Source organism: Trichechus manatus, unplaced genomic scaffold (genome assembly GCF_000243295.1).
Source record: "Trichechus manatus latirostris isolate Lorelei unplaced genomic scaffold, TriManLat1.0 scaffold00003, whole genome shotgun sequence".
NCBI lineage: Eukaryota > Metazoa > Chordata > Mammalia > Sirenia > Trichechidae > Trichechus > Trichechus manatus.
In genome coordinates this window covers 15,424,769-15,451,277 of record NW_004443939.1, presented here as the reverse complement: position 1 = coordinate 15,451,277, position 26,509 = coordinate 15,424,769, and the positions used below count along the sequence as shown (strand labels likewise).

At 36.1% G+C, this 26,509-nt stretch overlaps 1 protein-coding gene across 1 annotated transcript in view; it reads left to right on the top strand.

Moving 5' to 3' along the window:
- Window positions 1-25,617, top strand: part of DEPDC1 (DEP domain containing 1) — a 34,567-nt gene extending 8,950 nt beyond the window's left edge. The window contains exons 2-14 of the mRNA XM_004369045.3: window positions 4,391-4,619; window positions 4,670-4,873; window positions 8,073-8,338; window positions 11,416-11,572; window positions 12,013-12,131; window positions 12,571-12,701; window positions 14,919-14,966; window positions 17,722-17,862; window positions 18,334-19,197; window positions 19,642-19,814; window positions 21,687-21,863; window positions 22,969-23,154; window positions 23,770-25,617. Coding sequence (XP_004369102.2) covers window positions 4,391-4,619; window positions 4,670-4,873; window positions 8,073-8,338; window positions 11,416-11,572; window positions 12,013-12,131; window positions 12,571-12,701; window positions 14,919-14,966; window positions 17,722-17,862; window positions 18,334-19,197; window positions 19,642-19,814; window positions 21,687-21,863; window positions 22,969-23,154; window positions 23,770-23,910 — 2,836 coding nt within the window. The 3' untranslated portion in view covers window positions 23,911-25,617. The remainder of the gene's footprint in view (window positions 1-4,390; window positions 4,620-4,669; window positions 4,874-8,072; window positions 8,339-11,415; window positions 11,573-12,012; window positions 12,132-12,570; window positions 12,702-14,918; window positions 14,967-17,721; window positions 17,863-18,333; window positions 19,198-19,641; window positions 19,815-21,686; window positions 21,864-22,968; window positions 23,155-23,769) is intronic.
- Window positions 25,618-26,509: the final 892 nt, after the last annotated feature.

Here is a 26,509-nt window from a genome sequence, read left to right as displayed (position 1 = left end):
TATATGTGTATATATTTATTGGATCATGTAATCTAATTCTAGGAATGTGATTAGCCTCAGAAAGACTGAAACTAGCACTCTTTTGCTCTTTTCTGTTTCTCTTTGGGTATCAGTGCATTCTACCTGACCACGATTTTCCATTCAGCTGACACTACAGCCACTACTGGCTTTTGGCTTCTATCCCCTCAGCTTGGTCATCAGAAAAATAAGGCTCTTCCTTCTTGACTCAGTTTAAAAATTTTCAGAGGACTCTGACTGACTCATCTTGAGTCATTGACTTGGGGGAGCAAAATACTATAGCTCGGTTGGGTCAAATGTTCATTCCTAGAGAGCAAGAGGGGAAGTCATATGAGAAGACAGAAATGCCCATTCAGAATACAAGTTAGAGTGGGACAAATAGTTCCCCAAATGAGGAAGCAGGAAGAAATGAGGGCTAATTGCCAGACAAAACAATGTCAGCTATACTTCTAAACCTAAACGATATCAGCTGTCTGCACACTTGAGGATACAGAATCTTGGAAATGAATGTTTGAAACGTAAAAAGTAATTATTTGAAAATACGAATGTGGACTTACCTGATCTTTACTGGGGCTCATCTTAACTAATCATACTAAATTAAAAACAAACACAAAAATACCTCGATAAGAATACATTAAAAAAAAAATCAACCCACATAAGAATCAGCACTCCAAAAAAAGAGGATCAATTTTGAGCATTTTACAGTGAGTTACTGTAAAAAATAAGAGGAAAATAATTAAACTTTAATTCATATTCTCAGGCCTAAATCAAGAGGCTACACAGAAATTAATAATTAGAGATTAGAAAAGCTTATTGGAGATGAATGAGAGGCTGGATGCAAAAGGAAAACAGTGAATCAGAAGCTCAGCCAGAAGAATTTTTTCAGAACTTGAGAAAAAATAATAATAATAAAATTATAGAAGGATATCAGAAATATCAGATCCAAGACATCAAATAATCAACAAGAGTTTCTGAACAGGGAGGAAAACAGCCTAATGCAATTTAAAATAGAGGAAATTCTCTCAGACTAGACCAAATCCTAGAGAAGATCATGAAATAAGACCCATAACTAGACTTAGCCTGGTGGAATGGCTAAACTTTAAGGATAAATCTTACAAATATTCAGGCATATTGCATAAAACGTTTCCTATGAACAAAAGATAAATGGATTGGATTACCTATATATAAACTTTCTTTTTGGTGGTAAGAAAAAACTGCATCCATCTACCAACTATTTATTAAGATTCCATTATGTGCTGTTTTACAGTCTAGAAATATAGCAGTGAAAAAACTAGATAAAGTCATTCTAATGGGAATAAATGAAACTAGTGAGCAGAGTGGAGAAAGCCTCCTGGGATAAATAATTTCTGTCTAGGTGCAAAAAAATTTGTGTCTCAGCATATTTAAGAGATGATGCATTCATTTCATTTTCTTTTGTGATTGTCATTGTATCTGTTAGGAACAGGTTCATCTGTGAGAAAGAGTAAATTAAGAGAAGCTGTATTAGTTTTCTGGGTCTGTGATAACAGAGGACCACAAACTGGGTGGCTTAAAACACCAGACATTTACTCTCTCACAGTCCTGGAGGCTACAGGTTTGAATTCACGTTGGCAGCAAGGCCATGCTCTCTCTGAAGGCTCTAGGGGAAGATGGTTCCTTGCCTCTTACAGCTTCTGAGAGCACCAGGAATACCTTGGCTTGTGGCAGCATAACTCCAATAACTGCTTCTGTCTTCACATGGTCATCTTCCCTCTGTGCCTGTCTCTCCGTGTCTCTTCTCTTTTTTATAAAGACACCAGTCACCCTGGACTAGGGCCCACCCTACTCCAGTATGACTTCATGTTCACTAATTATATCTTCAAAGACACTATTTTCAAATAACGTCACATTCATGAGTACTGGGGATTAGAAACTGAACGTATCTTTTTGGGTGACACAAATCAACCCATGAAAGAACCTTATATTTCTTTCACATGTAAGTCCACAGGTAGGCAGTCTGTGGGTATTAAAGCATATCATTTCAGCTCCAAGAAGTCTTCAGAGATCCAGGCTCCTCCATCCCTAAGAAAGTACCATGAATCTACCCTCTCATATCACACATACACCCCCACTCCCCAAACACCATTTGGGGATCCCAGGAACCAGTATTTTAAAAAGTACCCCAGGTAATTCTAATGCAGGTCATTGTTACCCTCTCTGAGAAATTGTGATGTAGGGGAATAAGGAAAAGGATGATAAAGTGACTCCCAAAATCTGGAAAGGAGAGAAATGACTCCCAAGAGTTAAGTTATGAAATCAGTAAATAATGGCTAAGAGCAGAGATGTGCAAAGTCACCTTAAAGAAACCAAGAACACCCACATTTGACAAAAACCTGACTGTAGATATTTTCTTATCTAAAGAAACTGTCAATCTGAAGGTAGATAATGCAGAATGAGTCCAGATACAGTGAAAGCATCTAGAAAACAGTGAGAGTCTCAGAGGCTTTCCCAAGATGTGAAACCCACGTCTTGCCGCATGGCTTCTTAGAGCTTCTGCAACCATTCTCTTATAAACTTAATTTTGGATTTACTTTCATAGTCACCCTTTAAAATGTTTCAGGTATCTTATAGTTTTAAATTAATTTTGTGACATTAATGGTATTCCCTGTCAGTGTATATCTTAGAAACATTGGTAATATTAAGCTGCGACTACTCATAACACCTGTTTGTACCTGACTACTAACTTAAAAGTTGGCAGTTCGAACTCACTCAGCAGTACTGTAGAAGAAAGGCCTGGCGATCTGCTTCCATAAATATTACAGCCAAGAAAATCCTGTGGAGCAGTTCTACTCTGTAACACATTGGGGCATCAGGTGGCGGAATCAACTCAACGGCAAAGGTTTGGTTTGTTTTGTTTTGTTATGTTTTTACTCATAACACCTAAGCCTGTGTGTGAGATGATTTTCAACTAGTTGTTGTTAGCTGCTGTACAGTCAATTCCAAACCTGAGAAGTGAGCAAAAATGCAAAATAAATTTTTGCTTTCACATTCTCATCTTCATTTCATTCTGAAGGGAAATAGGCTGCAAGAGAAAAAAGAAAAAGAAAAAAATTCTAGGACATTGCATTCTAAAGCCAGATAAAAAAAATCATTAACACTATTTTGTAACATCTATTATTTTACATCTTTTCCTTAACACAAATGCAAAATTTGGTTGACTGTTTTCAAAATTCCTACTGACTAGCCCTGCTCAGAAAACAGATGCATCTCCACTTGAACTATCCTTAATAGTTCTATGGTTAAGGTAAACTCCAGAGCATGACACTACCACTCCTCCCTAATACATTTTCTCTTCTCTCTCCTGAAGTCCTATACTCTAAAATTGCTGTTTAATTTCCAAATTAATTCTACCACAGCTTCAAACCATTCATGCATCCTTTCAGTCTGCTGTACTAAGGAATTCCTAGCATCAAATAGTTTCATACAGGTAACAGAAGGAGCACTTATAAGAGGATGAAGTCTGAGCTCTGCCAACTGGACCCAAGACTTTGGGCAAGTGTCTTCAACGCTCTGAACATTTGTAAAACGACAACGACGTTTTTTGCAGATTTATTTTCCAAGATCCCACTACATTTTTAAATGTATGGTCATGATGTAAACATAACTCGTATTCTTATAATGAGAACCAAAAACCAAACCTTTTGCCGTGGAGTCGATTCCGGCTCACATCAACACTATAGGACAGAGTAGAACTGCACCATGCGGTTTCCAAGGAGCGGCTGGTGGATTCCAACTGCTGACCTTTTGGTTTGCTGCCGAGCTCTTAAGCACTGCGCCACCAGGGCCCCCTTATAAAGATACGGCAGATTTTAAATGAAGCAGTTTGGCAAGTTTTACAGCTTTTCCGAGCCCCACACTGCGTACACTTATGGAAATCTACTTATGCTCCATTCTCCAACTGCATTCAGGGGAGTTTTAAAACTACATTTTTGCGTTGGGGCCTCTGCTGAGACGTAGGAGAGAGCGCGCTGCAAACATCCTAAAAGTTTTTTTAGAAGCAAAACAACTAGTGGCAGTGCAGGAAACGTACGCGGTGGGGGTGCTTTGCTTTACTTGCTAACCCTACTGGAAACCTGTTGAAGCACTGACCCTCGAGTTGATTCTAACTCATAGCGACCCTACAGGACAGAGTAGAATTGCCCCATAGGGTTTCCAAGCGGCTAGTGGATTCCAACTACCGACCTTTTGGTTAGCAACTGAGCTCTTAACCACAGCGCCACACGGAGATCCTTTGAGGTCCGGTAGAAGAGCCTTCCCCTCCCACCCCGTTCTTTTGGAATTTCAAATTCCTTTAAACAAAAGGCTAGAGTTCAATCTTGTTTGGGACTTAAAGCTCCGGCACCCCTCCCCTCCCCACCCCCACCCCGCCTTCTGAGCGCAGAAACTCAACTCCGCCTCGCAACGACCGCAAGAGGGCGAAGCAGCGCCAGGGAAGTCGGGTGAAGCCCGAGCCTGTCCCATGGGTCCGGCCGCCAGGAGGAGCGCCATCCGTCGGGCCAGGAGTCCCCCGCCCAGAACCGCAGGACCAGCCAGTGCCCTCCTACCGGGTCTCCCGGACCGACGTAGGCCTCTACCTACCTTGGCTCCACGGCCTGTTCCCACACTGGATTAGCGGTGGCGTCACGTGACCCTCCGGCCCAGCCAATCAGCGCAACTCTTCAGAGTATTCAAATCGGCGGCGGGGCCAACGGTAGTGCCTGGCTACCTCCGGGACCGCGAGTCATGGGCCGCAGCTGGCTCTGACAGACCTCTGGGCCCTGTGGGCGAAATGGAGAATCGAGGTGTGCCTCCTGGGCCTTATCGAGCCACCAAATTGGTAAGTCAGAGCGGGACGACGAGATTCACCAGCCGGGCTGGGGGCGGCTTCCACTTTAAATGGAACCGTTTGTAACTATACCCTGGTCGAAGCAATGGGTCCCAGAGCCCCTTGGATCAATACAAAGGAAACAACCAACTCACTGCCAGGGAGTCGATTCTGACTCATAGCGACCCTATAGAACAGAATAGAACTGCCCTATAGGGTTTCCAGGGCTGTAGTCTTTATGGAAGCAGACTGCCACATCTTTCTCACGCAGAGCGACCTTTCGGTTAGCAGCCAAGCCCTTTGACCCCTGCGCCACCAGGACTCCCTGATGCTAAGGAGGGTGAGGGGAATAAACAGGTGTCGCAGAACCCTCGCCGGACGCGCCTCTCCCACCTCTTTTGAGGGTCTCGGCCCTCTGGGGCGCTAGGTCCAAGGGGAAACGCTCTGGGAAAGCTGCATCATACTCTCACTTTGTCAGGAGACCCCTGAGCGTCCCGAGAACATTCCGATTTTAGCCGCTCCCCACGCCTTTCTACCCCTGTGAGGGTCAGAGAACAATTTGGAATGGATTTTTGTGCTTTGTAGGGTCAAATTGAGGACAAGCCCTAATGTGGCAGCTTCATTTTGCTGGGCCTGGCGAATTTGGTGCAGAATGCATAGATTTTACTAGGTCCTGGCCAAAAAGCACCAGGTAACAGCTGCCTATTTCAAAAGACAGAAATATTTTGAAGTACCCATCAATAAATAACCATTGTTGGTGGTCACTGGATGTATACTGTTATACAGTGTCTTGTACATTTAGATATTTAGTAGCACTGTTGTTGCATTTGACTGATATTCTGTAGGTCACAACGGTATTTTCACATATAGTATCCTAGTATCTTCTCAGGACATCCTCTAAGGTGGGCATGTATTATTAGCCCTACTTTATCTGTGTGGAAACTGCAGCTCAGAAAAGTTACGTAACTCTCCTGAAGCCCAATAACCAGTAAGTGGCAGGGCTGGGAGAATTCAGATCTTCCTGGTATGGTGTTCTCTACATAGATTCTGCTGCTCAGCAAGTTATTGATTGTGTTTATCCTTATAAAGGATAGAATTTAGGACTGAAGGAACCTTAATCAAGTCACATTATTGTAAAAATTCATTAAATTAGATGAAAGTAGAACAAGCACATTGGAAAAAACATTTACTAAGTTGTTATTGTCAGGTGCCGTCAAGTTGATTCTGACTCATAGCGACCCTATGTACTACGGAAGGAAACACTGCCCCGTCCTGCGCCATGCTCACAATTGTTATGCTTGAGCCCATTGTTGCAGCCACTATGTCAATCCATCTCGTTGAGGGTCTTCTTCTTTTATTAAGCGCTTACCAGTAAATGTATTAAATCCTTTTATGCATTCAACAAGCCTATTAAACCAAAACCAAACGCACTGCCGTCGATTTGATTCTGACTCACAGTGACCCTATAGACCCTATACTATTATCCCCATTTTATGGATGAGAAGACTGAGGCACAGAAACGTAAAATAACCTGCCCAAAAGGTCATATTAAGCAATAAGCGGTAGAGCTAGAGCCAGGAAACAAACTCTAGCAGTTTGACTCCAGAGCCCACTCTTAAAACCAATACACTGTACTGCATCTCAGGAAAAGACATCCTGTAATTTAGTTAAGGTCAGGGACCCCTTCTGTCATTTTCACTACTGTGTTCCCAGGCTACTACATAGTAGGCAGTTCATTATATGTTTCTTGAATAAATAAATAACATGGGAAGAAAAGAATAATTACTGTATTTTTTGAGTTCTTGGGTCGCTCAAAGGATTAAGTGCTTGACTACTAGCAGAAAGGTTGGCAGTTTGAACCCACCCAGAGGCACCTCGGAGGACAGACTTGGTGATCTGCTGCTGAAATATGATAGCCTTGAAAAACCTATGGAGCAGTTCTACTTTGCACATATGGGGTCGCCATAAGTTAGAATCTACTCAATGGCAACTAACAACAACTGTATTTTTGGTCCTTAAATTTTGCATTGTGATGTTGGGGCCACATAGGTTAGATAAGTGGTAATAAAGTTTGCGTTGTGATGTTGGGGCCACATAGGTTAGATAAGTGGTAATAAAGCTAGTAGTGGCATAGCTCAGGTTACAAATCAAATTTCTTGACCTAGTAGAATTTTTCAGTTGAAAAGAGATGTGTTTATTCTGCACCACATCTGTTTTCCGTTGTTAGAAGGACCACAAACCTAAAAATTTAGCTGATTTGGGGACAATTTGGAAAACATTAGTATCTTTTTGAAATGTAAATATGTCACAGAGTAATTAAATATGCAATGCGCTTGCAGTTTACTTAAGTTATTCAGTCTGTTCTATGTTCCCTATAGGAATCTTCATGTAAGTAAGTACATAAACTATAGTAAATACATAAACTGTTTTAATATTAAAGGTATTTTGCCAGTAAAACTGTTGCCTGCCTTGAGTTTTGTTTGGCCAGCATGTTAGTTGATAGTACAGGTTTTAGTTAATCAAACCTGAGTTTGAATGCCTGGGTTCAACATTTAGCTGTGTGAACTTGGCCAAATTATTGACTTTCTCTGTGCTTCATTTTGTTTATCTATAAAAGGGGAAATATTAGTACCTATTCATAGAATTGTGAGAATTACAGTGAAATGATCAATATAAAGCATAGTGCCTGACACAAATACTACCAGTATGTTCTCAATATTTTCACTACCACCAGTTGATTCTACCAAAAGGTTGGAGGTTCAAGTCCACCCAGAGGCTCCTCAGAAGAAAGGCCTGGCAATCTACTTCCAAAAAATCAGCCACTGAAAGCCCTATGGAGCACAGTTCTACTCTGACACACAAAGGTCACCATGAGTTCTTGATAATAGTTGAGGTGAAAAACAGGAACAAATGCTTTCTCTATTGAGGACCAAGAAGCAGGTCATTGCATGTCTCCTTCCTTATTCCTAGGCTTCCTAAATAAGTTGACCATCCAATGGAATGTTTTTCGTAAAAACTATTACATAAAAATATTATCAATGAAATGTATAATGAGGTATAAAACTTTATGCAACACAAATAAGCTGAATAATTTCTTCATGAATTTTTACAGGGTAATCAGTTACAATGAAAGATTTGTTGGTCTAATTTATGTCAAATCGTTAAAAGCTTTTGTCCCCCTCCCCTACCCCCACCCCCCTTCTTTTTGCAGTGGAATGAAGTTACCACATCTTTTCGGGCAGGAATGCCTCTAAGAAAACATAGGCAACACTTTAAAAAATATGGCAATTGTTTCACAGCAGGTGAAGCAGTGGAGTGGCTTTATGACCTATTAAAAAATAATAGCAATTTTGGTCCTGAAGTTACAAGGCAACAGACTATCCAACTGCTGAGGAAATTTCTTAAGAATCATGTCATCGAAGATATCAAAGGCAGGTGGGGATCAGAAAATCTTGATGACAACAATCAGCTATTCAGGTACTGAACAGATATATAACTGCAAAATTGAATTACTTAACAATAAAGCTTTATTTCTCTCCACTTCTACATTTTCACTAAAACAGCAGCTTCTTCAGCAGAAGAAGTGTGTTCTTTAGAAAACTTACTGTTCCTAGTCCAGTTAAAACCGTTCAGAAAAATAGTAAGGTTAAAGATAATTGCTACAAAACTCAAATTTTTAAAATGTGAAATAGTATATTTAATAGGGAGGTAGGTGAAAAGAGTGAGAAATTATTATTCTGTATATTTTGAAAGCCCTATCACATTTCAAGGACCAATTATTACTGGTTTTTAGGTTCACAGATTCTGGATTTGCAGACAAATTCACAGGTCCTTGCTCCCAAGGAACATATAATCTATTATAATCTAAGAATACATGTGACAAGATAAATAATAGCAAACTTTGTATAATAAATAACGGAAGAAATATATGTACCACAGGGTCTAGAGAATATTTATTAAGCAGTTATCATGTACCAGAAACCCTACTTTATGATTTAGATATTTTCTTGTATAACCCCTAGACTAGCCAAGCAGAGTAGGTATTAACCCCTTTTTACAGATGAGGAAACTGAGGCCGTGCTTCTGCAAATCTTGTTCCCTCTGTCTGAAATATTCTTCCACATTGAAATACTAAACATGTTTGTTAGACTGGCAAATTTATACATTTTTTTCTAATCTTAGCTCCATTATAGCCTCCGCTGTGCAGTATTTCTGACTCCCTAGGGCCAACGTAATTGCTTTTTCTCTCACATGCACCCTCTGTTCTTTGTTATAGATCCGTTAAACTAGGTCTTTGGATTCTAATGTCCATGCTTTTTTTCTCTACAACATTACTTCTTTTCTATTGAAATGTCCTAGAAATTGATTCTCACCTGTGGGCCAAAAAAGATTTATGTCATACAAGTAAATTACAGTAATAAGCATGTATCGTCTACTTTTCATAACACTACAAAGCTTTCCTCTCTTAACTACTTCTCAGTCATCTTTGTGGGCTCCTGTGCTATTGCTCGCCCATTTAACTATTACTGGTACTCAAGATCATGGACTTGTCTCAGTTCACCTCTGTCCCTGGGCAGTCTCATGTCATGTCTTCATCTGCTTTTCCTATGACTTCCAAATCTCCAGCCCAAATATCTCTCCTGAGCTTTAGACCCATTTATTAAACTGCTTTCTAGACAGACACTTCAAATGTGGCATACGGAAAATTCCTATCTTCCCCTAACCTAAATCACATCCTCTTATGTTCCATATACGAGTGAATGGTACTGTCTTCTCTGTAGTTGCTTAGATTTTTTTCTTTTTCCTCTCCCCTTCAAATATAATTATCAAATCATATCAATAATGCTACTTAATTAGTTCTCTAATCTGCCCGTTTCTCTACTATGAATGTTCTTTTTTTTATGCCATTATTCTCTCTTACCTGGATTTCTTCAGTAACTCCTTAACTAGTCTCTCTGACCCTAGTCTTTTACAATGCTAACAAAGCTTTAAAGTACCTAGAAATAAAGTTTACCCAAAATATGCAAGTCCTTACTAAGGGAAATTATGAAATTTTATTGAAGGGAATAAATGGAAACAGATGCCCTGTTCGTAAATGAGAAGACTTAGTATCATAAATGTCAGTTCTTCCCGAATTAATATATAAATTCAGTGCATTTTCATTCAAATCCCCAATATAATTTCTTGTAGATTTTGACAAACAGATTCTAAAATTAATTTGGAAATGCAAAGACCCAAGGCAATTTTAAAGAACAAGGAGAAGGAGAATTGCCTTACCTGATATCCAGGCTTAAATTAAATTTAAAAAATTAAGTATTGAAAAAATAAACCCACATATATATGGGAAGTTAGTATAAGACCAGTATAGCTTCACAATCAAACGGTAAAAGAAAGATTATTCAATAAATGTGTTCAGACCATTAGGTATCTATGAGCAAAAAAATAAAATTAGATCTTGATCTGTGCCACAAAAATAAATTGTATATGGATTAAACACCTAAATATGAAAAATAAAACTTAAGAGAAAGTATATGAAAATAATTTATGACATTGGGGTAAGAAAGAACTTATAAGGGCACTAAAAACATGTATAAATTTAGTGTATGATAAAAGATACCATAAAGTAAAAACACATCAAACCATATCTTGTTTATGTATATTAAAAGCAAAAAACATGGACAAGAAGGAAATGCCTCAACTTTAGGTTACCGATTTCCTTTAGGAAGGGAAGGAACGAAATGGAATAAGCAAACAATACACAGGGGACTTCAATCTATAATATTTTCTTTCATTAAAAATAAATAGTCTGTGGCAAAATGTTAATAATTACACTGGTTTACAGTTACATATGTGGATATTGGTTTGTATTCTCTATACTTTTATGTGTCTCTGAAATATTTTATAATGAAATGAAAGGAAGAAAGAACACTATAATCAGCGGGAGCAACATAGACCACCGCCTGAAATGAGAACAATCACAGTCAAACAAAGGGCAGAAAATATATACAAATTAGATAGCTTATCAAAGGAATTCAGAAAATGTGGTATTCTAAAGCCATTTTGTACATAAGCAATAGCTCTCCAACAAAATTGATCCTAACAATAAATAACCCTGAGTTACCCAGAAATAAAGGAGCCCTGGTGGCACAACAGTTAAGCGCTCAACTGCTAACCAGAATGAGGTTTGAACCCACCTACAGGCTGCAAAGAAGACAGACCTGGCAATCTGCTCCTGTAAAGATTACAGCCTGGAAAACCCTATGGGGCAGTTCTACTCTGTCACATGGGGTCCCTGTGAGTCAAAGTCAACTCGACAGCACCTAACAGCAAAAATCCAAAAATAAAGTTAAAAGATGTATAATATACTAAAGAAAGCAGGAAACTATTAGAAGAGTTTAGAAAAGTTTAATGGGAAAATGGATTTATGTGGCATCTCCATTTCTTGATAATGCAAGTCGGGTTCTTTCTGCGATTTTTTTTTTTTTTAATACACTGGCTCTAAAAGTTTTTTTTCTGATCTTATATTATTTAATTGCATATTGTTTTTAAACTAGATTTCCTACAACTTCTCCACTCAAAAGTCTTCCACGAAGGCATCCAGAATTGAGAAAAAACAGCGTAGAGAACTTTTCCAAAGATAAGGATAATACTTTTAAATTACGAAACTTATCTCGTAGAACTCCTAAAAAGCATGGATTACATTCCTCTCAGGTAAAGCATTCTTTTGCTAGTCACCAGTTTAAATATAATTACCATGTGGTCAATAATAGAATCATTAAAAATTAAGTAATTCTTTCACATTTGAAGCCAACACTGAAATCTCCCAACCTACATTGTATTTTAAAACTTTTGTGTAAATTTGTTTGGAACCCAAAGAATCAGTTATAAAAATGGTAGTGAGGCATACTTGAAACAATATTTATATAATTTAAGCATGTTTTGTTTTAAATTGACTTGAGGAGTATTACAGGGACAGCTACAAAACCAAAAACTCCATCACCATATGTAACATTTCTTCAGGTGACACTACCTTGTAACTTCACAATGGACTGATATTAATAGAATTACTAAATATTGAGGGTAATATCCATTCGTATTTCTTTATTTTAAGCATAACAAATTAAACCATGGTTTTTTGGGGTTTTTTTTAGGAAAATACGGGGGAAGTAAAGCGTGAAATAATCAATGAAGATCAAGAAAACTCAATTGATAACAGAGAAATAAGCCAGGAAGATGTCGAAGAAGTTTGGAGATATATTATTCTGATCTAGTAAGCTAAAACTAAGCTGTAACCAAGTTCCCGGGGTGCTTAGATTGTTGATTTGACATTTTCATCAAAATAGGCAAATGAAAAAGAACGGATTAGTCCTTAAAGCTTAGAATTTAATCTGCATATATGTTTCTTAATAAATGTTCTTGTTATAGCTCTGGTATAGTAGAAATAGAATGTTTTGCATATGATGTGCTTTTAATTTGACTCAGAACTGTAGCTTTACATTGGGGTCCATACTGGACTCCTTAGAAGATTATTGAGATAAATATATTTGAAAATGGATACTAAATATAAGCCTTATAAGTTTTGTTAAAAGAAAAACAAAACATTCTCCTGCCTTTATTTGCTTGTTTTCCAGTCATACATTTTCACATTTGTATTCTATTCTACTTATTTTGTGGGGGAAAAACTTTTTTCTGTTCTTTCTTTTGTTTAGCCTACAAACTGTTTTAGGTGTGCCATCCCTAGAAGAAGTCATAAATCCAAGACAAGTAATTCCTCAATATATAATGTACAACATGACCAATACCAGTAAACATGGAGTAGTTATACTACAAGACAAATCAGGTTGGTAGCACTAAGCTTACATAGTAAAAAAAGTCACAATCTTTTCAAACTTGCTAACAAAGGTGACAGATAAAGTAAAGGTAGAAAGCTGCAAGTTGAATTCTTTAATTGGGGAAGCATTGGGGGGCTATTGTTATATCACCACAGCTGCTTTAGCAATCACAGGGGAACATTTTTAAGTGAAGCTATTTATGCTATTATGAGAAATATTTTAGCCCTAAGGTAAATTTATGTAGGATTTAAAAAAATAAAATAAAAGGACTATGTTAAATATCCAAAGGGTATAAAAGTACAATAAAAATTATTGATAAACCAAATTTTTTTTTGAAGACCTATAGTGTGCCAGGCACTGTGCTAAAGATTTAGTGATGGACAACATAGGATGATCCATGCCTTCATGGAGCCTACATAAATAATTAAATGTACATTTGCAGGGCTCAAAACGTACACAAAACTGTAGTAACACAGAAAATGTAAGTCCAGATTCTCAACACAAGTGTTCTAAAGGGCACTGACTTTTTTGTATTATGTGTAGTTACACAGGAGCCCTAGTGATGCAGTGGTTAGAGTACTAGGCTGCTAACCAAAGGTCAGTGGTTCAAACCCACCAACTGCGCTGCTGGAGAAAGATGTGGCAGTCTGCTTTCATAAAGATTACAGCCTTGGAAACCCTGTGGGGCAATTCTACTCTGTCCTATAGGGTCACTGTGAGTCAGAATTGACTTGCCTACAGTGGGTTTATTTGGTTTTTGTTTTGTTTTGTAGTTATGTAATGTATTGATTTCAGATACAAGATAAGAAAATCAGGAAAATAATTCAAGCCAGATGCATTAGAAAACTTAGATTGTAAATAAATATACTTTCAAAATGTTGACTCATCTTTTTTATAGTAAATTGCTGTTTATAGAATTAACTGACATGCATGACCTTGAGTTTCTCTCTGTGGGCAAGAACTTTGAGGTTTTAATTATAGAAACAAATGTAAATGTCAAACCTGATGAGTTTTGATGAGTTCATGGTGTTGTATATGCATGTGGCCTTGGACCAGTCCCATCTTTTATTACCTAAAATAACATGCTTAATAGTATATACTCTCATCCAAGCTGTCTACTCTTTCTAACCATAAACTTTTCAAGTCAAATGTGTGTGTGGTTTTTGTGTTTGTGTCAAAAATAGCTAAATTTTTACAAAGCATATTTCAGTTAGTGGCAATTGAAAGACTTTAAGCAAGCCTCATGAAACCAACACCAAATACTTTGCCATTGAGTTGATTTCGACTCACGGCAGCCCCATGTGTTACAGAGTAGAATTGCTCCATAGGGTTTTCTTGGCTGTAATCTTTTACAAGGAGCATTGGTGGCACAGTGGTTAAGAGTTCAGCTGCTAACCAAAAGGTCTGGCAGTTTGAATCTACCAGCCACTCCTTGGAAACTCTATGGGGCAATTCTACTCTGTCCGGTAGGGTCGCTATGAATTGGAATTGACTCCACTGCAACAGGTTTTTTTTTTAATCTTTACACAAGCAGATTGTCAAGCCTTGCTTCTGTAACACCACTGAGTGAGTCTGAAGCACTAATCTTTGCCCCACCCAAGAACCTAATATTCAGATATAGCTCTTTTTGATCACGTTTTGCCAAAATCAGCTAATATTCAAATGGCATAGCTATAGACAGAACAGAAACAACAATAAAGAGGTTGTTGGTAGTGGATAAAGATGAATGTTAGAAGTTTATTTCCAAACCCCTTATAAGTTAATCCTTGATTTTGGGGTATTTAGTTGTTTTATATATTGTGGGAAGAGTCAAATTCAAGATTTCTATCTTTATAAACTTTTTAAGCTATATTTTAAAATTTTGACTTGGTTCTATGTCATGTTAAACATACAATACTTTTTAACCCTGGTGTTTTTGTTGTTGTGTGCTGTCGAGTCGATTCCAACTCATAGCAACCCTATAGGACAGAGTAGATCTGCCCAGTAGGGTTTCCTAGGCTGTAATCTTTATAGGAGCAGATCACCAGGTCTTTTCTCCTGTGGGGCAGCCGATAGGTTCAAACTACTTATAAGTTGTGTGTGTGTGTGTGTGTGTGTGTGTGTGTGTGTGTGTGTGTGTATTATATGTATATACAATCAGAAATAATAAATGTGAGATTTTAAAATACACTGTTACAGTAATTGTGTGATTTACTTTAAAATGTTCTGTTTTTTTATTTTAATAGATGACCTCCCTCACTGGGTATTATCTGCCATGAAGTGCCTAGCAAATTGTAAGTTAAACAAAGAAATTTTTATATTGATAGTATTTAATAGGAACTATGGAAAATTTTAAAGCAATTTATAGAAGTCTTGATTAATTACTATATTATTTCTCTTGATGTTTAAGTGAAAGTCTAGATAACTGATTGTATTTCTTTGTATGTGGAATGTGTTATGGAGCCCTTAACATTTTCTATGCAGAAGGAAATCTAATAATTCAAGCCTATCGTATAGCTCAGCTGCTATCCAAAAGATCAACAGTTCTAATCCACCAGGCGCTCCTTGGAAACCCTATTGGGCAGTTCTACTCTGTCCTACAGAGTCGCTATGAGTCAGAATCGACTCGACAGCAACAAGTTTGGTTTTTTTTGGTATCATGTATATCTCAGGTAACACAAATCTAAAATCCTAGGCTAGATGATCTCAAAGGACTTTTAGGTATTATCTGTACTAATTGCCTCGGTGAGGCCCAGAAAGTGCAAATGGCATATCCAAAGTAAAGCAGCTTGTAAGTGGAAATGATTCAACCAGAAATGAAGCCTCATAAAGCCCATGTCAGTTCCCTTGCTATTGTACACGATTTCAATATTCAGGTGTTTATAACATGCTTCTATTCCGTAAGACTTTCTAACTTTCGTAACATTCTACTCCATAATGAGGCTTTTATGTTTGTGAACAAAGTTGTCTGTCACTAATCAGCAAGTCGTTTTTTTTAGCATTTCATTGATCAAACTTTTCTACAGTGTTCAGTGATAATTGATTTTTATAATTCAGTACCCTGGTTCAAGTATAAAATCTTAATTACTTTCAAAATAAAAAAAAAAAATTGTTCAAAGGTATATGCTTCTAAATCACTAAAAGTTAAATTATATTTTAATAATTTTAGTTTAAAAATTATTTTTTCTAGTTCTTATAAAATTAGTATTTTTTTTAAATATAATGGGGTTTTGTTAATGTTCAGGATAAGTATATATTCCCTTGTTGTCCACTGGGTGTCAATATGACAAAGTAACAATAAATTGCAATAAAATGAATAAGTTACAGAACTATTTATCAAATCAAGTTAAAGATCTGGATCATAAACTTAAGAGTTTTTTTTTTTTTTTTTTTCCTTAATATCTTTTACCTACCCACCTATCTCTCTCATACCTTGACTCCTGGTTAGCAACTCAGATAAGTATACTTACAGGGATTTTTCTAATGTCCTTTCTTTAGAGATTTGTAACTTCCTTCTCTTCACAGTCCATGTTACACCTGTATGAGACCAAATATATAATTTATTGGATTCCAATTTAATAACCATGTATTTAGCCACCAGCAGTATTAAGACTTTAGTTCTTATTTAGTTCCACAGTGATCCTGTGAGATATAGGAATCAGTAATCAGTATAACATCCCCAATTTTTCCCCCCTGGAGGGGGAAAAAAACAAGGCTTAGAGAGTCTTCTGCTTATTAAATGTAGAAATTTCTGGCTTCACCTCCAAAGATTCTGATCTGGTAGAGGAATTTGCATTTTTGATGGGCACATCATGGTTGATCCTGATGTATGTAGTCCCTTATCCACACTTTAAATGTCGTTGGATTTCAAGGTCCTGGGCCTTGTTCTTACTTTACACTGCTCTAAATTCCAATTCTAGCCTTGTGCCACCATGGGATATTTGATCTTGGCAAGTTATTCTGAGCCTCAGTTTCCTCATCTGTGAAATAAGAGCAGATCTTACTTTTGAGATAGACACTAATGAGTATGTATGATTATCTTAATAGTCATGTTAAACTGAAAAAAAAAAACCAGGGTAAAGATATTATTTTAAATGATTAAGGGTATGCTGCATGTCAGGCAAAATTTATTAATGAAAATGTCAATTTACAAAAGATAATTTGGAGGAATTATTTGCATTATCCAAATAGTCTTTGCTTTAAAAAAAAAAGATTACAATTAAGCCCCATTGAAAGTAGACTTCTCTAATGCTTTTAAAATGTAATATTTAAAAATTTTGCTTTATGTATAATTTTTCAGATGTATAATTTTTTTTTTTTTAGTGTTGTAGTTTAAGTGAAAGTTTACATTTCAAGTTAGTTTCTCATACAAAAATGTATACATACGTTGTTATGTGACCCTAATTGTTCTCCCTATACTGTGATAGCAGACTTCTCCCCTCCACCCCGACTTCCCATGTTCACACAGCCAGCTCCCAACCCTCTCTGCCTTCTCATCTCACTTCCAGACAGAAGCCGCCCATTTAGTGTCATGTATCAACTTGAGCTAAGAAGCACACTCTTCACGAGTATCATTTTATGTCCCTCAGTCCAGTCCAATCTTTGTCTGAAGAGCTGGCCTCGGGAATTGTTTTAGTTCTGGTTTGACAGAGAGTCCGGGGGCCATGCTTTCCGAAGTTGCTCCAGTCTCAGACCATTAAGTCTGGTCTTTTTACTAGAATTCGAGTTCTGTACCTCACCTTTCTCCTGCTCCATCAGGGACTCTCTGTTGTGTTCCCTGTCAGGGCGGTCATTGGTTGTTCAGATATAGAAATATTAAAATAAAACAAAATGCTATTAATTGCTTGCAGTAATTTCCAGTGAAAAGAAAATGAGAAGGAATGAGATGTGCACAACCCTGTGAAATTTTAAATTGTGTAAGAATTTGTTGTTAAAGCATAGTTCATTCATAAAATAAAAGTTTTATACTTTTTATGAGTATATTTAAATTTTTAATTTAAAAATTATTTATATATATATCTTGCCTATGTTTTGCCTTCTACTTCTTAGGGCCAAGAAGTAATGATATGAATAACCCAACTTATGTTGGATTTGAACGAGATGTATTCAGAACAATTGCAGATTATTTTCTAGATCTCCCGGAACCCCTACTTACCTTTGAATATTATGAATTATTTGTGAATATTTTGGGTATGTATGGATTTTTACTTATTATTTAAATACACTTTACTAACGTTTTCAAGTTTCCCATAATTAAAAGGTCTAATAGTATAGGTAAATATGAAAATAGCAGACTATAAATTATTTTAAAATTCAGTGATATTATGGTCACCTTATAATTAAAAGTTATCTAGTTATTGTAGGCTGACAGCAGATATATTTAAATATATTCTAGTCTAATACATTTAATTGGACTGTTGAAATACTTTTTAAAGTTATTATATCACAACGAGTGGGAAAACCTCCAATCAGTCTTGCACGTTTGTAACTGAATGTTGCATGTGTCTTATTTAAGTGGCTTCTGAATTAAACAACTGCTATTTTTACCATACTAACAATATAGACTATAGTGATGCTTATTTTTGACTTTACTATTATTTTGTTTTATTTTTGTCCACTGTCACACAGTTGCATCTTAATTTTTGTTTCATTTTCTGGTAGTTGTGTGTGGCTACGTCACAGTTTCACATAGACCCAGTGGGATACATAAAATCCAAGATGATCCACAGTCTTCAAAAGTCCTTCACTTAAACAATTTGAATTCCTTCAAATCAACTGAGTGTCTTCTTCTCAGTCTGCTTCATAAAGACAAAAACAAAGAAGAATCAGATTCTACTGAGAAACTGCAGATGAGTGATCAAGGATTTCAAGAAAGATGTGCTAAGAAAATGCAACTAGATAATTTAAGAAACAGAAGAGCCAGTGCTAATGACATAATGGGAGGAAGTTGTCATAATTTAATAGGCTTAAGTAGTATGCATGCTCTGCCTTCTAACATCAAACCAAGGTGCTATTCTTTGGAAGGAATTATAGATATATCAGACAGCTCAAGTAAAGAGGTCTCCAGTGTTTTCCATCAATCGGTTCTGAATATAGAAGTACAAAAAAATAAACAATTTTTAGAGTCTAAGCCCAAACAGAAATCCTTCTTGAATCTTCATTCAAAGGAAAGTTTTGAAAAGCCACTCTGTGTTGGTTGTAAGAGAACCTCTACTTTGACTGTTCAAGACCAAAAGGAGTTATGTAATGTTAAATGCAAGTCAAAGCAGCTTTGTAGATCTCAGAGTTTGCTTTTAAGAAGTAGTACAAGAAAGAATAGTTACATCAATACACCAGTGGCTGAAATTACCGTGAAACCAAATCATATCAGTCATCTTGGACAAGACAGCACAAGTGTACAAACAGCTATGGAAAGTCAACCAGGAGAGTCTAGTACCACATTCAGTAGAAGACTCTGCAAAAGTACAATAGAACTTCCAGAAAATTCTTTTTCTCCAGCTTCTTCTATGTTGACTGGCACACAAAGTAAGGTTGATGCTTTCAATGCATGTACTATTAACTTTTAGTGTTTACTAACCCTGTGTTTTGCTTACCTGGTTCTTCTTCTCTGAAATTGCTTTATTTTTTTCCCCCAAAAGCGAAGTTTGTCTTATTCTAAATGATTTTTTTATAGTATAGCCAAGATTTATTCTATTTACCTAAAGCACTTATTTTCTTTTCCTTCAGTTTCACTTATTCTGAGTCACTTTATTTGTAATAAGTGAAGGACTTTAACACTTAGAAATAGGTTGTGAAGGAAATAATGAGAACCTTACCATGATTTGAAGATTGGAAATTTCTAGAAATAGTCAAAAGAAATGAAATTCTAAAATATTATTTTGCCTTCTTTATATGCTAACTGTATATGGTAGTAGTATGAATTAGTGGCAGTGGTGATTTTGTTTTTCTATCGGCAACTTTACCTTCTAGGTTTGCTGCAGCCTCATTTAGAGAGGGTTGCCATCGATGCTCTACAGTTATGTTGCTTGTTACTTCCCCCACCAAATCGTAGAAAGCTTCAACTTTTAATGCGTATGATTTCTCGAATGAGTCAAAATGTTGATATGCCCAAACTCCATGATGCAATGGGTACAAGACCACTGGTAAGTTGATTTCTTGAGGAAAAAAATAAGCCCTGGTTTATAAACCACAAAAAAAAAAAAAGAAAAGAAAAGAAAATCTGTTAAAAGTACTACTCTAGTGATGTCTTCATCTTGAAATCCTAGGTTTGGGAGTTAGAAAGCCTCTCTGCATTTGCTAGCAACAGAATGTTGGTGCAGTAATCATTTGTGCCAAGTCTGTTATACTTTCACATCCTGGTCTTTCTGTTGACCTTGGACTTTGCCTCTTCACTTATCCTATATCACTTAATAGTGACTGACCCAGCCTGTCAGACCATATTGGTATTACCTTGTGCCAGTTCTGTTAGATGGAGAGGGAAGAGGGGATGTCTAGGCCCTGTGGAAATCTAAGGACGCTATAATTCTGTGTAAGTAGGTAACTAATGGGAAATCTGCATACAGTAAATCAGAGTGTTTCAGAGAGTGTGGTAATAGGAAAGTTCTGTTTGATTATGACAGCAGGTCACTCTGGGCAAGAAACTGAGAGACACTATTGTCAGACAGTCTCAGTATCCTAGTAAGGATGAGGGTGGAAGCATTTATATGCAGATATCGATTGGAAATTAAACCTTGAAATAGTATCTCTGATCTCTTTCTCTCTTTTTTTTTTTTTTAAAGTTGCTACTTCCTCAGATTTTAGCTTCAGTATACAAGAGGTTTTCAGCAGTGAGGGATCTGGAGCTAAGTTCTGTTCTACCATTCATTATTAAGGACAATTCTTTAGTAATTGCAGACCTAATATGAAGAGGAAGAATTATTCTTGAGTAATTATGGCACCATAAAAAGGCATAGGGAAGTTTGTAGGGGAAGATGTTTTGAGAGACGTAAATGGAAAGGTGTTAATTTTGGTTTTACACTTTTTGAGTTTGAGGTTATAGGACATCTAAGTGAAATTTATTCAACAGAATGTTGCAGATGTGAGCCTGGTGAAGAAAGGTCAGAGCAGAAGGTAGATTTTTTTAGTCATCCACATAGAGATAGTAGTTGAAGTTACGAGAGTAGATGAGCTCTCCGAGGCTAGGAACGTAGAGAAAGAACAAAAAGCTGAGGACTGAGCCTTGAAAAGAGATAGTAAAACCTGCCTGACAGGTAGGAATAAAACCAAAAATATTAAATATTTCAATTCAGTAAATATGAATAATCATTTACTATGCACAAAATACTTAGAATTCTAATATTTTACTCATTTTAGGATGAATATGTATATTTTACTCATTTTAGGATGAATATGTATGTGTATGGTTTTTTTTTTTTAGAGGTTTATGTGAGTGAGAGTAAATGAGTATAGAAACACAAAATTTATCATGGAATTGAAGATTCCTTATGATGGAATTAAACAATGTATTTTTATGGATTGCTGTTTTAAAACAGATGGAATAAGCATTAAAAGCTAATTTCCAGAGTTTCAAAAGACAAATGATACCAACTTTGCAACCACTGATAAGTGTTCTACATGTTATATGTTCTCCTGCCTTATGTTGTTGTGGGATTAATGCATTAAGCTATTGTTCTCTAATCTTCAAACTTAAGCAACTTATATACATAAGGTATTCATGGAACGTCTGGTGTTTACAGATAAAGTTGTGACAAAATAAAGAAAAGCCTAAGGCTTTGTGTAATCCTTTGGAATTATATTAAGGAAATACTTAACGAATACGAATACTTTAAAAAGGACTAAAGTTTAACAGACACTCTTAAATTTCTGACTTTAATAAATTATTGTCCTGGTTTTTAAGCTGAAATCTGCTTATCACCTTATCTCAGTGCTTCAGTATAATGCTATCAAAAATTACTAATATTCTGATTTATATGAAACATTATGTTTTAAATTCACATCTTTTAATATGTTTCTAGATGATACATACTTTTTCCCGGTGTGTGCTATGCTGTGCAGAAGAAGTGGATCTTGATGAGCTTCTTGCTGCAAGATTAGTTTCTTTCTTAATGGATCATCATCAGGAAATTCTTCAAGTACCATCTTACTTACAGACTGCAGTGGAAACACATCTTGACTACTTAAGAAAGGGTCATGTAGGTATTGTACGTGTTAAAATTTCTCTGCATTAGTCAATTTCAAGTGGAAACTCATCTCAAATTAACCTAATCAAAAGGGGAGCTTTATCAGCTCACAAAAACAACCTCTAAAAAGCCAGGAATGTAGACAGAATTTGGGAACTCTGTTTCCATCCTTCCATCTCTTATTTCCATTTTGGTTTTATGTTTGACAGATTACTCCTTCATGTTGCAGGGACTATGACTGAGAAAAGCTCTTGACTCACCTACTTATGTTTACAATACAAAGGAAAACAAAAGCACCCTTTAACCTCTAATTTTAAAAGTTCTGGATTTGGACTCTGATTGGCCTAATCTGGGTTAAATGCTCATCCTTTGCATAGTTGAGGGTAAATGGAGTGGAAACGGGGACATACTCTGATTGGCGGTCCCATCCGTGTATATAGATTAAAGGAGAATCTGTTCTTCAAAGAAAGAGAGGGTAGTGGGAGTAGAATGGGAAGGAACTATTAAAAGAAGGAGAGAAGGAATGCTGAGCAGCCAAAAACAAGAGATGTCTATTCAATCTTTGGCTGTCCAGCATATATATTCATGTTTCAAGCCATACATATCATTCTAATATTGCCTTGGCTTATCAAAATTATGACTATCCCTTACAGATACTTTCCCCTAGGCTTCAAAAATGGTTGATGAAAAACTATTGCTAAGTCAGAACATTAATGTTTTAAAATGAATTAATATATCACTTAGGTTGTTATTGTTTTGTAGTTAAAAGAATAAAACCCATGGTTAATAGTAATAACAATTTAGCTGTTTAGTAAATAATTAATTTAATGCTTATTACATGCTAAGCACTATATTATCTCATGTGACCCCCGTTTTGCAGTTGAGGAAACAGGTCAAGAGAAATTAAATAGCTTGTTAAGGGCTACAAAGGTAGTAGGTTGTGGAGCTAGGATTTAGATCCTACTGACTTACCAGTTCTCTATACTGCTTAATACATCATTTTCTTAATGTGTTGAACATTTGATTGGTAGTGAAATAATAAGTGCTAAATTCCATCAAAAGAACACCAAATAAGAGCATGACCAGAATTAATGGACTTGTGCTGTGTTTACTACAGATTAAAATTCCTGGAGATGGACTGATTGCTCCTTTGCCAACTTATTCCTATTGTAAGCAGATTAGTGCTAAAGAGTTTGATGAACAAAAAATTTCTACCTCTCAAGTTGCAATTGCAGAACTTTTAGAGAATATTATTAAAAACAAGAGTTTGCCTCCAAAGGAGAAAAGAAAAAAACTAAAACAGGTAAGAGAATGGACAGAGTCTCAGTCATGTAATTATTTTCTAACATGCTGCTGTTGATTGTTATTTGATAACATTTAGAATCAAATTCTAATTTTAAAATATTCTCCTTTACTACTAGTGCCTCCTGTGATTATGCAAGGGTTAGTCTGCCAAAGCACTTATAAAATTTGAATTATAATAAATATCTTTGTATGACTTGTCGTTACTATTTGAAATTTTTAGCTCTAAATCTGAACCCAGTAGCCACATGGTTCTGGCAAGTCCAATTCCAGGTTTAAGACACTCAAGGAAATACAACATAGACCAGTTGGTACTAGATCCCTGTAACGTTAATAGGCTTTACCAAAGAGAAGGAAAAAGTCTGGAATGTAGCGGGGTGGGGGCTAGCAGCAGCATCAAATCCTAGAATGTTAGTACTAACTGAGATCTAAGAGTTCTTCCAGTCTAACTTTCACATATGAGAAGAGAGAGGAGGGACGAAGGACAAAGTGAAAGGAGACTCATCCTTGTAGTACATCTTTGAGAAGGGCAATGAATTTATTATAAAATGTTGAACACTGGCTTCAGCTAGGGAAATTGTGTTAAATACCCTCTTAATCCTCACCTCATTTTAAGTTTCAGAAGGAATATCCCTTGATATATCAGAAAAGATTTCCAACCACAGAGAGTGAAGCAGCACTTTTTGGTGACAAACCTACAATCAAGCAACCAATGCTGATTTTAAGAAAACCAAAGTTTCGTAGTCTAAGATACTGAATTAAAAATTATATAATACTTGTGGAACTTTGACAAATGAAGCCATATCTGAGAATTCAGAACTAGAAAGGAAGTCTGTTATTAATAAGCTTTTCCTAAGTAAACACACTATGTAAAGATGTGCCAAAATAGCTTAATAAATGCATGTTCAATGTAAGACTGCTAACAAAATACTGGATCTCAACTGAGAGCAAATAACAATGAGAATAAGTGATGCCAAATATTTTAATCAGAAACAACCTTTTTTATACAACTATCTGGAAAAGTTACGATGATGTATATGAGAATTTTATTTACTTGAATTTTGAAAACTGATGTGTGTTCATCAAGATTAAGCTGTAATTCTATTTCTAAGTGAAAAAAACGTATCTGCACATGGGCACATTCGCTAGTTGTTTAGGGTTACTTCTTTGTTTCTTAGTGTAAGAAAGTGAAGACTATTTGAAAACAATTCTCAACTACTAAAATTGTACTCCTTTGTATATTTTTTTTCCAATTTTGATCTATTTATATGTTTTTTAACTGTGTGTGTATATGTGTATATATACACATGTGTATATATACGTGTGTGTGTGTATATATATAAAATAAGATTATGGTTTTGCCTTAAACATTTATCCCAATTGCTTCAGTCATTCATTTTTTTTAATAAATATCTTTTGAATTCTTATGAACATGTGTCGACTAAAAGATGGAGATATAAAGGAAGTATAAGGCAATCATGTATTCATTTTAAAGACATTTATTTAGCAACTGCTGTGTGCCTGTCATTCCTCCACATATGGGGAAACAGTGATGAGCAAAACAAAAAATCTCTTTCCTTATGGTATTTACTTTCTAATCAAGGGAGATACACCCTTAAAATAGCAGTACATTTCCTGTAATCAAAGCAAGCTGAAGACTGGCCTCTATATTATGGGACAGTTCTCTCTGTTAGTGGTTTTCAAACTTTGCTGCATGTTAGAATCACCTGGATAGTTTTAAAACAATCCATTAGCCCAAGGCCTACCTAATACCAGTTAAATTTGAATTTTGGGAGTGGGATGTAGGCATTGGAATTTTTTTACTGTATAGGCAATTCCAGTGTTGAGCCAGCTTTGAGAATTAGTGCCCTAAATACAGTTTATAAACATTTAAGTAAATGTGAAGGAGGAGGCACACTGGCTTTATTTTTCGTTGAAAGATAATATCAAATATAAATGCCTCTCATCTTGATACAAGGTTCTACAAATTTCTGCTTTATCGAACTGTTACAAACTTAAAGCAGACTTTCTTCCTTGTCTACTGCAGGATTGTTTAATAGTCATAAGTGTAAAGAAATATGTAATGCCTGGGATATAACAGACACTCAGTGTTCAGTGACCATTCTGATTTCTCAATGTAATTCCATACTATTGATGTATAAAATGGTAGTGTTCCATTTAGCATTACTTTTATTAAAAATTTGGACAAAAAATTATGACCACATCTTGATCCCTAAAGCCCTACCTATAAAATTATTGGGCCAGATTAGAATTCCTTCCGAAGTATATGTATGCTTAAACTTTTCCTGTTTAAAGGTATGTGATAATGTGAATTATGTTGCAAATTGAGATAAAAATTATTGTGGATTTTGTAACAGTTTAATTTTGTTTTTGTATTTATTAAATGGCATTAAATATATAAATATTATAAAAGATATATTAACCTTTCATCTGCATTAGTGTGTATGCAATTGACATTACAAAATCATAGTATAACACTTTAAAATATAAACTCTGAAGTCGGTTTGAATCCTACTCTGCTATTTACCAGCTGTGTTACCTTTGACAAGTTACTTCTCTAAGTCTCAATTTCCTCATCTGTAAAATGAAGATTATAATAGGACCTCTCTTTTAGAACTGTTGGGAGGATTAAATAGGATAATCTGCGTAAAGTACTTAACACAGTACCTATAATAAAATAAGCAGTCTATAAATATTAACTATTACTACTAGAATCACCTAGACTTATAGCTAGCATTAAAAGAGATCATAGCAAAAATATATTTCCCTCAATTGCTTTGGGGAGACATGAACCAAAACAAAATTGTGAACAGGTAGTGAGTCTCATTAAACTGGGTTTTAGTTATGAGACAAAAGTTCTGATTGTACATATCAGTGGTTGAAATTTTTGATCTAGTAGAAAAATTAATGATGCAGGGAAGAGTGGATGTCATCAGAAGCAGTATCCTAGAGTATGTGAAAACATGGGATCTGTGCACAAGTGCAGGGCTTAGCCTTCGACTAGAGCATGGACATCCATTCCAGAATCTCACTTCAAATATAGATGGGTTAGTTGGTAGATTTGATGTTGGTTGCATGCGGAAATTCTGATTGCTTTTACTTTCTCAGGAAAGAAGAAGCAAAGTCACTAACTGAAAGTAGAGTGGGGGTGGGGGAGTGGCTGCTGCATGTTTGCAGAGAGAAAAGGTATGAAATAGTCTAGCAAACTTGTGGTAATGCATAGGTTCCACCAGATCAGAGGATGTCTGGTCACCTTATATATTGTAGTTCTGGTCCCAGAAGTTGTTGCCACCACCATCTCCAATAACTTCTGCTAATTGATGTCATATAATAAT